This window comes from Siphateles boraxobius, unplaced genomic scaffold (genome assembly GCF_051911475.1).
Source record: "Siphateles boraxobius isolate OS27281-9 unplaced genomic scaffold, OSU_SipBor_1 68, whole genome shotgun sequence".
In the NCBI taxonomy this organism is placed as follows: Eukaryota; Metazoa; Chordata; class Actinopteri; order Cypriniformes; family Leuciscidae; genus Siphateles; species Siphateles boraxobius.
The window spans coordinates 13,579,567-13,594,768 of NW_027509195.1; the positions used below are offsets into that span (position 1 = coordinate 13,579,567).

The window sequence follows — 15,202 nt, forward strand, 5'->3', positions numbered from 1 at the left end:
TCTCTCTCTCTCTCTCTCTCTCTCTCTCTCTCTCTCTCTCTCTCTCTCTCTCTCTCTCTCTCTCTCTCTCTCTCTCTCTCTCTCTCTCTCTCTCTCTCTCTCTGCCTAACTGGTATGTTTAATTTAGCCCTGGTCTCTCGTTCGCATGTATTAAATATGGTAATAGGTAGCCCTAAGAGACAGTGTATTAGGGCTTGTATTTTTAATGAAGCTTCTGTTTGAATCCTGGCTGTATGACTTTGACTTTATATGCTTGCTCGACTGCTAGGACTCTTGTTTTTACGCCTGCGAGGCGCTGACACCCACCCTTACCCACCTGCTACCTACCGCCGCAACAAGTCCTCAGCTTTTTTCTGCTGTACGTTGCTACATATGTGGGTGCTAGCTATTTGCCTTGGAGATTAGAAGTCCGTCATGTGGCTGTAGTAAATGAGTGTGCTAGCTGGCTGGGTGTGATGACAGCTTGCCTGCAGTATAATGATACAGGACGTCTGACTTTGGCTGTGGGCCTAATGACAGCAAAGCCTTCCTCCACTTTTACTTTTGATCTGCTTCAGTCAACAGCAGCTTTTCACCGTGCCACTGACAGATGGGCACTTAAATTGATCAAATATAGAATTGGCCTCCGCTACACAGTTTTAATTAATATTGGCTCTATTAATATGACACCGTACGTAATTTAAAAAGCACTTAACACAAGAAGTCCAACAACTTCAAATATGATGGTTTTCAGTGTTATACTGTGTCCTAACTAGGTAAATCTCACAAAACCCTTCAAGATAGATTGATAGATAGATAGATAGATAGATAGATAGATAGATAGATAGATAGATAGATAGATAGATAGATAGATAGATAGATAGATAGATAGATAGATAGATAGATAGATAGATAGATAGATAGGTTTAATTAAAAAGTATTTTACAACTGGCTGATTTTGTTGCTTTAAATTGCATGTTTAGGAAATGCCAATACACACACAAAACCTTCCAAAAAAACACACAAGCATTGGTCATAGTGACATTAAAGCTTGTAATTGATAGTGAATAGCCCCATACCGGAACATTCCAGGCCTAATGAGAACACAACTGTCTGAGAAAAGCATAGAGAAGATTGAGAACTGACATCTGTTTTCAGTGCCTGACCCAGAACAGATCCCCGCCAAGGTTGCCTTCACCACAATTTACTGCTGTGTTATTGGTAGCTGTTGCTTTTAGTCAACGTGACCTGATGTATAACATGGCTCTTTCATCCCTCTCTCTCTAGTTCTGGCACGGGACTGTGATACAGGCCTGAATGCAGAACTCTCCTACTTCATACAGAGCGTGGACTTTGACATCTCATCTCAGGGAGTGGTGAGCCCCAGTCAGAGGCTGGACTATGAGAGACCCAACCACATGTACGAGTGCACGGTGGTGGCCGTGGACAAGGGAACGCCCCCTCGCACAGGCACAGCCTCCATCCGGATCCGCATGGCTAATGTCAACGATGAAGCCCCTGTCTTTTCACAAACTATGTATGATTCTTTTCCTCTTTCTGTTTTCCTTTTCTTTTTGTTTGCTGCCTCATTATTGCAGAGCTTTCTGGAATACTTTATTCTATATATCCTATATAATTGACCGTTGATCTCTCAATTCACTCAACAGCCTCTTTCTTTTCACATAGTAAGTTAATTTAAATCAAACTTTTTTTTTTTGCAATGACCGGATGACTGTACATTATCCCACCTTTTTCATTTCTACTTAACAAATAATTAGATATAAAAAAATAATATATATCAAATAAATAATGAAATGGACATTAAATATTGACATATTTCACTACTTCTCTCTGTTCTATTTTAGTTTTACTTTTCTATTTGTTTCTCTCCCTCGTTTTTTCCCCTGTATCTCTTCCAACTGTCTGGGAGTGTCTAAGAATATACAGATATGAGTTTTACACGGTTTCTTCTCCACAATGGTATTTCATCAGAGCGGAAGCTAGCAGAGGGTCCCATGAAAGCTGGGCGTCATGCTTTACGGCTCTGGCATTTATTGAATGTAGCCAGAAGGAGAGGTAGACATTTGGCCCGATTCAGCAGAAAGACAACAATCACAGTGTAGCAAGCGAGCTGCCCACACACACACACACACACACACACACACACACACACACACACACACACACACACACACACACACACACACACACACACACACACACACACACACACACACACACGGGCTCTATTTCAGTTCATCGTCTCCCTTGGTAAGAGTTTTGGGAGACACATAAAGGAGCTGGTGGTGTATCATCATTAGAGCTGCAGTTTGTGTGTGTGTGTGTGTGTGTGTGTGTGTGTGTGTGTGTGTGTGTGTGTGTGTGTGTGTGTGTGTGTGTGTGTGTGTGTGTGTGTGTGTGTGTGTGTGTGTGTGTGTGTGTGTGTGTGTGTGTGTGTGTGTGTGTTTATGTTAGGATTTGCTCTGGTTCTTCTCAGTGCAGGGACCGCATGGTTGTTTGTGTGCGCCCTGGGATACACTTCAGAGGCCGTGTTGGGGAAGCAGATGGTGGGTCTGTGATGTTCTTAGCCTGATCTGTCTGTCTTTCTCTCTCTGTCTCCCTCTTTCTGCAGATATAAAACCTTTCTTTCTGAAGATGCCGGCCCTGAGACGTTAGTTGCCATTGTGCATGCCAAAGACCCAGATGGGGATGGCGTAACGTATGCCATCACTGGGGGTAACGAAGACAGCAATTTTGAGCTGGACAACCAGAAGGGTGAGTACAGTCAAGTGGGATGCAAACTCAAAACTAGTTGCTGTGGCCTAGGGGATGGTGTCTTTAACAAGGACATCCGAAGCCATAAAAAAAAAAATCCTCTTCCTGTCTGCTCAACACTCTCTTTTAATCCATCATTCAGATCACGTTTGTGGTATTTGTGGGAAAAACAAACACCCCTTGTGTTGTTTTTGGTCTACAGCTCTTGTTTTGTGTGTGTGTGTGAATGTAATGTTTGTCTGTTTTCAAGCCTGTTTGCCTGTGTGCTTTCAGTTTCAAGGTTACATTTGTCTGCAGTGTTTGCTTTTCGTTTGTTTACCAGCACATTTTATGCCTGAGAGCTGAAAAACAGCAGTATGCTAAAGCTCTCTCCTCTCTTATCAGCCTCTCGGCACGGCTGTTCCACCACCCAACCCATTACAGGCCAGAGCAGAGAGATGGCCCGTGGCTTCAGCACTCAGAAAGCTGCGCGGAGTTGTCACTTCAAAGATGCCGCGGCACTTTTTTTGCACACAACCCCCTGCTTTTCAGTTTTGTGAATGTGCAGCTATTACGGGTCCATTTTGCAATATTGTAAAGCATGATTCACAAAAGCAGTTATCTTTCATTCTTTTCAGATATGAATGTTTTCGATTCGAGAGGTTGTCACCTTGTGTGATACGTGCCTGTATTCATAAACGGGCCTAACAATGACTTATTTGGTTTTACACACTTTTTAAAAAGTGTTCTATATTTTGGAAATAAAACACTTTAAAAGAATATACTTCAGTGTGACCTGAATGTAATGTTTTTTGGCATTTTTTGTCATCTTTGATTAACTGTAATTAATTAGTTAATTGTTTTAGATTAAAATGTATTATTGTTTAAATTCATGCAAATTCATGCAATTAGCTGAATTTTGAAGTGGTTTTTGAGCCACTAAATAGGACTCAATTACATCTTATAATTTCATAATTATTTTTATTGTCTTATGAAATATAGTTAAAGTGTACTGCTGAATGCACCGACAAGCCTTTATTATAAACTAAAATATATTTTTATGTCATTTCTATTGATATTTGTAATTACTCATTTGTAATGAAGTTGCTATTTAGTGCATTTAAAATATATTTTCTTTAAATTATATAATTGAAGACACTACTGTTAAAATTATAATCAAGTTTTTTACATGTGCTTTAGTATGTTACTCAACACAAAATAAATAGGTATACTTTGACAAAAGTTTATTAAAACATAATGATTTAAAATCAATCATTACAAAGTGGAGTTTTTTAAAGTGTACTTAAGTGTGTTAAGGAACATACTTATGGAAGTGTACTCTCTTTAAGTACACTTAAAGGTGCAGTGTGTGATTTTTAGCGACATCTAGAGGTTCGGCTGCGAGTTGCACTGAGGGCTCAGCCCACTGCTCACCCCTCCCATTCGAAGAAGCTACGGTGCCTGAAACTGGACAAACATATCGTCGTCTGAGACAGCAGAGAATAGCCAGAGTAAGCCAAGAGTGTGAAACATTGTCACTGTTTCTGTACCACACTCCATTATAAACCACATCATGGATAAAGTTTACAAAGCCATAGTCAGGTGAGGATCAAGGGTCTTAATATATAATATAATAATAGTAATCAGCTGATTGTCTCACAAACGTAACCAGCACATTTCCCCCCACATAGCAAACCCATAATACAGCGAGGGAGAAGAACTAAATGAAACTATGCAACTATATATTGTTTCTAACAGGAAAGTCAAAGTTTAGCTGGCTCAATATGAGCTGTTACTGTGGCTGAGCTGGTTAAAGCGCAAAGCCTTGTTTAAACTCAACGAGTCCACATGAGCCCAAAGGTGCGTGCGGCAAAAATGGCATGATTGTACAGCGCGCGCGCCTCCGCATCCCCTAGACACCATTTACTACACACAATAGGCTTTCTTTCTCTGATTTTGAAAACTCTTCGCAATCGACTTAAAATGCTTCCAAGATCGACGGGTTGGTGATTCCTGTAACGTTACTGTTTTACGGTCAATGACAAGAGCGCTAATCAGCTGTCTCACGAACGTGCAGCACATTTATCCCCACATAGCAAAGCCATAACACAGCGAGGGAGAAGAACTAAGTTACATGAAACAATCCAACTACATATTTGACACCACTGACAAGGGAAAAGTCACTACTCACGGTGTTTATGGCTAGCTTCTAGCTTTCTGCTGCTTCTCTTTCAAGGTAGTGACGAAACGCGCTCTGTAGCGCTGTTTGTTCGCTGTCGGCTACGGTATAAAACATGACGTCACAATATGTCGACCTTCATAGAAGGAGATTGCCACGGTTATGTACATATAAATGTCTCATTCTAAGGTAATAAAAACATTACGGTTTATTAAGTAAGTTCTTTATACACCACTGACAACATAGTTATGGATGTCATATTGCATTTCAGTTAATAGATACTAAAATTTTGTACACATTGCACCTTTAAGTGTCCTTTTATTTCATTAATATTTACAAGTACAGTTTTAAAAATTATATACTTTTCACATTTGAAGTACACTACAAGTGCGCATTTAACACAATCGGTTAAGCACACTTATTTTTCACAAGGGCAGTGAGATGAGCTAAAAGTATTTTATTGAATTATTTACAGGCATCATCAAACTGCGCCGTAGTCCTCCTCCTAAACTGCGCGGGCCTCAGTATGTCCTCAGCGTCACGGCGACCGATGACAACGCAGCAGGCGGGCCACTCCTCCTCAGCAGCTCCGCCCAAGTCATCGTTGGCATCAATGACATCAACAACAACAAGCCAGTATTTGATGAGGTGAGGTTAAATTTTTTTTTTTAAACTGTCAAAATCTATTTTTAACAAGAGAAGAGATATATAAGTTGAAAGACCGAATCGGTGGACTAAAAGAAGAAACGTGAGCAAAAGTGTGTTCAGGAGAAGAGCCTGACTCAACCTGTGTTGATATGAGTAAAGAATTCAAATATATTCTCTCATTAAATCTGCCTAGCATCAAGTGCCTTAGGCTTTTAATACCAGTGACACTGTGAAAACTTCACTAATAGCAGTGTTTAGAGACAGAGATTAAGTCAATGGGGACAAGAAGTAAATAATGATGGATAGGAGTTGATATACAGAAATGACAGAGCGGAAGACAGGCTGTAAGATAAAGGATAAACAATGAAATGTGCCTACTGATGACATACTCAGGCTTGTTTTATCACCCAATCACTAAAGGCACTATGAAAATCAACTAACTGCAAATGCACACCCACAAAATCATATCAAAATGCAATTTTCATACTGCTATTCTAATTTTCAGTTGTTTAGGAATGCTAGATTGTGAAGGCACTGAATTGTGTGAGGCAACTGAATTGAATCAACAGCTGATTATAGCTGAATTAAACTTATTTCATAATTGATCAACTTTACATAGTTATTGAACTGAACCAAACTCTGAACTGACTTTAGCTGAATGATGACACTATTGATTTTTTAGAGCTGCTTTTGTGTTCTATTCCTGTTCACCAGTGTAAAGCTGCTTTGAATCGATCTGTATTATATAAAGTGCTATATAATTAAAGGTGTATTGACTTGATTTGACTTGAAGGATGTAGCAGATTGACATGATCTGACAAGCTTTACTCAGACTACAAACCAGATACCTGAATTGGCTTTTCAAAATGCTCTGCCTGAATACGTTACTCATCTGCCTAAAAAAGCTATTTTGTGAATTCGCCCCCATAATAAGCAAGTAAAAGAGAGCAAATATTAAAGAGCATGTGGAAAAGGAAACGCAGCGAGAAAGAGACAGGTAAGAGCAGGGCTGTGGGAAGAGCAGACAGCTGGCAGTAGGAGATCTAAAGGCTCTTGGAGGTCTCCGGTGGGAGAGCTTCTCAGCGCAGGCCGATGGTGCAGGAGGGCTGTGTGTGAGTGCGTAGGAGGCAGAGCCGTGTCCCTGTACACTCTCCGTGAGCCCCACAGGCCCTACTTCTGCTGCCGCTGCCGCCACCTCCTCTGCTGCTGCCCATGAATATTTCAAAGGGGAATTACTCACCGGCACAGGGGATGCATATGAAATAGAAGCACTAAGTGAGCCCCAGGGGCAACATCTGGCCCGGTTCCTTCTTCTCACTGTCTTTCTCTTTCTCTCTGTGCCTGCCCTGCTGACCAGAGTCTTCTCCTTCTCTTTCACTGGTTCTCAACTGGCTTCAAGAGACTCTGATTTTACATCAAGCAGTGGCTCAACATAATACCAAACTTCTCTATTGTTCAAAAACGTGCTTAAATTCAGACATTGATAGTTATTTAACCTCTGTATTTATTGGTGGTATTTTTTTAGTGTTAGCATAAAAACACCTCAGCGGTCTTCATTTTCTATAGTCTGAGTGTTTGGTTTTCAAGCGTCTCTTGAATTTAGATGGTTATATGCTCTGCATAGCTAATAATTAATTGCAAAAAATACATTTGCGACACCCCAAAATAAAATAAATTAGAATATTATGCACTAAGAAAATGAAGCCAGTTTTGTATTTTTTTTGTATTGTGATTATTTTCATGACAAATGAGCACCCTTTCCCCACATTTTCATATAGCCATTTTTTGACAAAATTTAAATTCTCATTGACTCAATGATATATACTGTTATGTAAGTCAATATAAAGTTCAGCATTCAAAATGTAATTTGAAGCGATGTCATCAACATTATATTTAGATTGAATTGGATTGGTCCGCTCTCTTACATCCGTTTGCAAATCTAGTGTTTTATTCAAATTGGCATTAGTTAAAAGCGATACAACAAATATAACTATGATGTTTTTGGTAATATAGCATGAGAATAAGATTTATTTCTCATTGCAGTAATTAAATTTCAGGGATAGAAATGTTATGAAACTTTTTTGATTTTGAAAGTGCAATATGACCCAATCTTGTTCTTGAAAAGCTTTTTTAGGTTCACCCAATAGCACTCCCTCATTTTGGCCCCACACGCTTTTCGACATTCAGACGAATTCAAACCTTCACCCTGCTTTGTAGTCGCTGGTTGCCGGCGCTCCTTATAGTACAGCAGATTACGGCAATAGACTATCTGTTTGAGTCTTTTCCCTTGCTAAACTGAGAAATCCTCCCTAAGCCCTCTCAGAAGGGTTAAGTGTGTGTCGAAAGACAATGAGAGGTGTGAAGTGCAAAGCGCAGTGAGAATTCTCTTCAGAGGCTGGGAGGGAAGGTAATTCCAGCTTTTAGCCCCAGTATCGATCTGGTCACTTGATTAATCGCCTTAAGTTGACATGCCGCTCCCTCGTCGTACCGCTCACCAGGAGGCCCTGCCAGATGCCCGTTCTGTAATGAGAGCATGATGAGAAAGCAAGAGGAGGATGAGGAAGTGGGAGGTTGAGGGCTCATTATAAGTGTGCATTCCTATTATGGAGTGACAGGACTTCACAAGAGGAATTTATAAACACTTTATCCTAAATACAACTCGTATACTCTCTACCGTCATGTCTTGCTCTCCCATTCTTGCTTTTTCCTTGCTCTTTTTCTGTTGTTATGAGGAACCATATGTCCAGCATCAATCTAGTACTACTATAGTTTTTGTTTGAGACCTTGGCATTGCTCTTTGCCAAGGCATTTGCTAAGAACCTGTACATATTCTGCAGTATCCATGTCTGAAACTGCTTTTGTTTCTATAAAGTGCCACAACTACAGCGTGAATGCACTGGTCCTGGAGAATCAGCCCCCGGGCACTTCTGTCCTGCACGTGCGAGCCCACGATGCCGACACAGGGGTCAACGGGGAGGTCAAGTACGGGATAATGCAGAGGGATGGAGCCTCACCAGGCTTTACTATAAACCCTGACACAGGTGCATACTTCCTCCTTTACCTGATCATTGATTACACACAGTTGAACCAAAGAGCTGTCATGTTGTTTGGTTGGTTTACAAATTCATGCTGTTTATTAGCATTAAACTTCTTGTCAAATCAGTAAAATAGCAATTCACCAGTGAGTTATGTGCATTGCATGTGTTCACAGGTGTGATCAGTACAGCGGTAAGTTTTGACCGAGAGAGGCAGCGAGAGTATACGCTGTCAGTCACGGCTACGGACCAAGCACAGGAGCCGCTCATCGGCATCTGTCAGATCACCGTCCTCATTGCTGACCAGAACGACAACGACCCAAAGTTCGAGAACAGCCGCTACCAATGTAAGAACCACTGAAAAATCTTCATCACTCTTATTGAAGACTGGGTCAAATTGATGCTGATGTTATCTACAGTGTACAAGAGAGTATGCAATGAGTGCCACTTTTTTATATTTGTTGTGATCTTTTGCCAGTACTTAAGATCTGTTCCTCTGCTCATTTGCACATATAAAGGAGTGATAGGAAAGCAAGAAGGCATTCATGGCAGTCACAACTCAAGTTTTAGCTGTAGACTATTTAAACATTTATAAACAGACCTTTAACATTGCACTTAAGGGCAGTAAGGATTTTGCAAGCTTAACAAATTCTCAAGTCCAGGATTCCAGAGTGTAGTCAATACACATTAAACCTCAATATTAAAAATGCATAACAGTCTGAGCAAGGTGAGTTTTAATGCGCTGAACACAGTATAAACACATCACTAATCATTTTAGATGCAATCGAATGCAATCCTGGAAAGCTTGCTCAAAGTTTGAGAAATCTGTTTGGCTCTTCTGAAGGATTTTGCTTATAATTGCAAATATAAGTTTGATGTCAGAATTCCTTTTCATCACATTAAAAGCGTTAGTGAGAGAGCTCATTAACAATTAAAGGGAAAGATTGAAATGTTTCTGGGACGCGCATTCTCTCCAGCCCCCCCCCCCCAACCACACACACCCACACCTTTTTCGCTGCACATGGATTTTAATAGCAGCATGCATTTCTTGTTTGAAGACTGTTTAACCAGAGCGGCTGAGTCCATGTCCATTTCAAGAAACGCCTGAAGACGCATCTATTTCGGCAACACTTGATCCATTAATACTAACACTTTATCTCTATTCTGTATCTATCTATTCTGTTCTAAATCGCCCATTGTGCGGATGGGCGGGCGGAGCGCAAACGGGGTGTCGTGCTAGCGGCCCCTGAGTTAATAACTAATGATCTTCGCAACGGAAGTGAATCAAGCAAGACTATCTTTAGCTGGACAAAAACTTTGTCCTAGAGCTGTGGTAAAGCCTAAACAATCTGTTACAGTAATTTCTAATATCACTGTAAAGCTGCTTTGAAACAATCAATACTGTTAAAAGCACTTTATAAATGAAGGTGACTTGACTGTCATCTTATATAAAATGAAAAAATAAATTAAAAACAAATACAGGTACTGCGCTAGATTAAACTGGGAAGGGTCATAGCACTTGCATATTGTTGTCCTATTGTTCATTTAACTGCTTCTATTGTTCTTATTTGTAAGTCGCTTTGGATAAAAGCGTCTGCCAAATGAATAAATGTAAATGTAATGCAAATATTATTTGTTTTTGTTGATGCCTGTGTTAACCCTTCCCATGCCAGACTTTCTGCGAGAGGACACGCCGGTTGGGACTAGCTTCCTGAGGGCGGCGGCTCATGATGACGATCAGGGCACCAATGCGGCCATCACCTACTCTCTGTCCCAGCAGAGCCCAGCTTACTTTCACATCAACCCCAGCACAGGATGGATCTACGTCAACCAGCCTATCTCACAGGTGCACATTTCACACACCTACTCACATACACACACCTTTACCTAGCTTTCAAAATGGGGACATGCCATAGACTTCTATTGTTACAAATAAACAATATAAATAATTAATGAACAAATGTATGAACAAACTTTTGTTTAAAAGATACAAGTACATGTGCACATAAACACACACTGAGAAAACTCCTTACTTAGTGTAGTCGAGTACTTGCATGTGTGTGTTTTAAATGCTGGAGTAGAACACATATTCTAACTCATCGTCCTCTAGATCTTATTTTATTCTTTGTTCAGATCCTCAGAGTTTTGCATATTAAACTTGTTGGGATCAAGAAAGATCCTATATATATCCGTACAAACCTTATCATAAGCATAAACACATGCATGGTTTCCTTTATTCAAAGAGTGTAGTTAATTTAAAAAAAACATACCTTGCCTACTTCTTTATCGTCATTAAATATCTTTTTTTTTATTTACGTTTTTTTCTTTTCATCTTGCATAATGGCATTTATACTTTGTGCTTCATATTTGGGTGTTTCTTCAAATGTCTTTGGGCACTTTTATGACCTAGAAATTGATTTGTATTTAACTAACACATTTTGTCAACCTCTTTTTTTTCTTTTCGTTACATGGAAACTTATTACCATGCCTTTATGCCTCTGAAACTCTTGTCTGAGACCCAGTCATAATCATAAATAAGCAATCTAAAAATGTACATATAAAGCTTATGGTGATCTAAACAGAGTGAAACAAAGAGAATGTTATGGTGTCCTTTCCAGCATGAATAAACAATTTTACCCCTAATAGATATTATTAGATTAGACTAGTGAGAGTATAAAAGAGTGTGTTTTAAGAGTTATTTTGTAAGTTTACAAGCCAAATTTTCCATAGTTGAAGAAACATTCTTGTGTATGTGTGTTCTTTGGTCTGGTCAAGAAATCTCATCGTCTTCACTTTTCTGCCCACGAATGGCTGTGTGTCATTTCTATGCAGTATATAGAAGCTCCGAGACGTTGGAGGTTGATTTGACATTAAAAATGCTGTATGCACATTCAGAAGCACGGCCAGAAAGACAGGTCGTACTTTGGTGACATCTTGCATCCTGTTTATAGAGAGTCATAAGTGATGGCAATCTTCAGGTAACGCATCCGAGGATTTATAATCCACAGGTTATGTCCAGAACTACACTACTTTTAACATGTCGTTGCTCTTAACAGAAATGAATGTGGATGCAATTTCCTCAGAGCAGGTCATTAAGACTGTATAATGTAAGTCTGGTCCATGTTTTTCATTAGCCGGCTGCCAGGCTGACTGCCTTGCATCACTTATGTCCGAGTGGATCCGTTTTAGAACGGCAGACAATGTCACCCACACTAAACTCACCTGTCTTCAAATTGACAACTTAAACTGCCCCCCTGCTGTTATTCTTGCCTCCTCTCATTCTCCGTCTGTCTCTTCCCGTCTGCATCTTCCTTTCCTTTTTTCTGACCTGAAAAATGCTGCATTTTGGAGCCAGTTAAGCAAAGTTTACTGCTGACTCAATCTTCGAAGTGCTTTTCAATTATTAGGAGTCATTTGAATGAAACACATTTTATTCCACCAACCCTCGGTCTTGAAAGTCAAATAAAAAAATAAAAAAAAATAAAAAAAAAATATATATATATATATATCTAGAGTCTTAGCTGCTGTAGTTGATTTTCTGGAGGTGTAACATCCAATGGGTAATGGAGACTAATTCTTCAGGTGTAAGTATCAGGGATTTCTCATCTGAATTCCCGTTGACAAAAAACCTCACCTGTCTTCACCGGTATCAGTGACAGCATGTATTACTTCTGTGTATGTTGACAAGCACCTAGGCTGGATTATATCACCTGTCTCTCATCCTGACAGACATCACAGATCAGCCAGCAGATCATCGCTACAGACGGAGGGAGTCGGAGCAGCTCGGTCGACCTCACTGTCATCATCACCAATGTACACAACCAGCCCCCGCAGTGGGAACAGGCGGAATATTGGGTCACAATCCCGGAGAACACTCCACGCGACAGCAAAATAGTGGTGAGACATTCATATACTCAGCCACAAGTTCCTCTCTGCTTTTTAAAAGAGTGTTTCGTGAGTTTGCACTTACATATAATCAGATATAGTAAAGAGTATGCATATTTGGCGTAATCTCCGAGGGGAGGGCTCTGAGTTCGGAATTTTGCCCGAATTCAGAGTACTCCTCCCATCCCTAGCTGGGATGGAAATAATTGAGTGTGAGGAGTTGGGGTGGTGGAGGGATGCTGGAAAACTGTTGTGGGACAAAGGTAAGTCGGCTATATATATATATCCTCTCGTGCTCATTAGGTTGATTATCTTAACCTGCTCCTCCTAAACTTTGTTAATAAAACATCATTAAATATGGCAAACACAAAGTACAACTACTAAATTGCATAATTAAAACCCACTTAACATAAATGCATGACTTTTCAGCTAATCAGATTGTGCGGCTGGAGTAAGGGGTAATCGAGGGCTAGTTGTCCAATAATCGATTTTAATGCACAGCGTGGAGGCAAAGAACTACCCGACGCAAAGCATAGGTGAATTCATGGCAGTCGTTTAATCGTTTAATGCACAGCTAGCCATGGATTATCACACTTATACCATGGTCATTTGCCAACATTAACAGGTTAAAGATCTTATGGGTGTTTGCAGTGTAATATTTGACCGGAAGAGTTAAAATGATGGTTATTTTAATTCAGTTATGGCTCATTAGATCTAGCATTCTGCCTGCTTTGAAATCAGACACAGAGATAAAGTACTGCGGTAAGATTACTTTTATTTGAATTATAGAGAGAGTGATGAAAGATGCGTGTGTGGATTACCTGTGTCTGTGCAGTATCTACTAATAGTGAAGCCTCGGGTTTTATAAACTTCAAAAACAGCATTATTGTTGCTGATAAATAAAATGTAGCGATTCAGTAGTGAAGCTATTTTATCGATCAAAGTCATAGGGCATTGCTGGCAACAGGTTTCTGTGCTCCTGAATCCTCTGTGTGTGCGCATCGCAATCTCCGATCTCTGTGTTCGAATGATGTCTTCAATGAAAGCAGCGCATTAATCTAGAATGGTGATTAAACTGACATGGAAACTACCTTTGAATTAAATGGTTTTATTGCACACCGTCCAGCCAATCAGAATCAATTATTCAGACAGACCATGGTATAAATTAATATAGAGTATAATTGTATACACTAATATTTAAGTGTTTGGGGTCGGTAAGATATTCAAAAATACAGTTAAAATATTAATACTGTAAAAATATGATTACATTTTAAAATAACTGATTTAATTTCTTAAATGTAATTTATTCCTGTGATGGTAAAACAGTCTTCAGTGTCACATGATCCTTCAAAAATCATTCAAATATCCTGATTTGGTGCTCAAGAAACATTTCTTATTATTATCAATGCTTAAAACAGTTCTTCTGCTTAATATTTTTCTGGAAACCATGTGAATTTTTTTTTTCTGGATATAATTATTGTTTTTTCTTTGCCCTGTTGACGTAGATCACTTGAAACTCTACATACAGTAGCAGCAAATCATGTGTGTCATGCTTACAGTGCACTCTGCGCACAACTCAGTTGATTTTTATTTTAGGCAAAGCTAGAGAATTGACACAATAAGCATAAATGTACATAGTACACACAATTTTGGGTCTGTTCTTTTTATATTCAATTTATATGTTTATCAATACTTCTGAGTATTGAATGAATTATTTTAATCAAAATCTGCCATGTTGCGTTCATTTTCACTGAGCTTGTCATAGTGCATTCTGGGATTGTCTTCTCCACAAAAAGAAAATTAGATATTTTAGCCATTACAATTAAGATACCTACTTTTTGTAACAGCCTTTGCGTCAGGTCAACATGATGTCTTCAAATGCAGTTCACTAGGTTTTCACATTCACATTGCTTTTTGCTTTGGTTGTGCTGTTGATAAGCAGAGGTAGAGTGTTGTGACTCTCTTACCACTGAGGCTTGTCACATCTTATCCAGCCTTCATCTTGTTTGCTATTTCAGCCCGTTTCATTCGCTGTCACATTTTACATTCGTCTGGGAGCTTGTATCCACAGAGAGATCAGCATACGCAAACAACCTCATCTGTCCTGCAAACTCAAGCAGACTGCTTGTCTTAACATTCCATTCTAATTCATTCAAAAGGGGCAAAAAGGCCAGTCCACTGAGTCTGTTTTCCTCACATACAGCAGATTTATCAGTGAAGAGGGCCAGGAGGAGTTCTGCTGGAGTCACTGTTTGCCTGACATCAGCGGCTTCCTCTGGCTGCTGCCAGCTATTCTGCAATCTGTATGAACCTCCGCATCTGTCTTAGCAGTCCTCAGTGGCTCAAACTGTGACGGGGATGTTCTCCTCTTCACGTTGCCACAGGATGTAAAATAGGCTTAGGTGGGATGTTTGATCTTAAAATACCTTTTTTTTCCCGCTGGCTTGTAAAGGGTGGTTGCATCGGCATGGGTTTTAGTGAGCGGACTGCTTCGCTAGTCATTTTTGTTAACCTGTTTGTAAAGAGCTACAGGGTTTGCACTGAAGGGGAAATATATAGACACACTCATAGAAGTTATGTTCCAAAACCTACTGATTTGGCTACCTAGACAGCATTTTTAACAGGACTTCCACATCAAGGCTTTTCCAAAAGTTAGGCTGCAAACATATGTTGCCTTATAAGATAACTTGTCCAAATAGAGGGAATGCGCGTGACGTCACCG

At 39.8% G+C, this 15,202-nt stretch overlaps 1 protein-coding gene across 2 annotated transcripts in view; it reads left to right on the top strand.

Annotated features, from left to right (window-relative positions):
* The window catches only part of LOC143723014 (neural-cadherin), a 121,235-nt gene that overhangs the window by 71,389 nt on the left and 34,644 nt on the right, over positions 1 to 15,202 (top strand). For both annotated transcript variants that reach the window (XM_077214958.1, XM_077214959.1), the window contains exons 6-12: positions 1,267 to 1,516; positions 2,612 to 2,754; positions 5,388 to 5,560; positions 8,433 to 8,601; positions 8,772 to 8,942; positions 10,269 to 10,441; positions 12,325 to 12,492. In XM_077214958.1, coding sequence (XP_077071073.1) covers positions 1,267 to 1,516; positions 2,612 to 2,754; positions 5,388 to 5,560; positions 8,433 to 8,601; positions 8,772 to 8,942; positions 10,269 to 10,441; positions 12,325 to 12,492 — 1,247 coding nt within the window. The remainder of the gene's footprint in view (positions 1 to 1,266; positions 1,517 to 2,611; positions 2,755 to 5,387; positions 5,561 to 8,432; positions 8,602 to 8,771; positions 8,943 to 10,268; positions 10,442 to 12,324; positions 12,493 to 15,202) is intronic.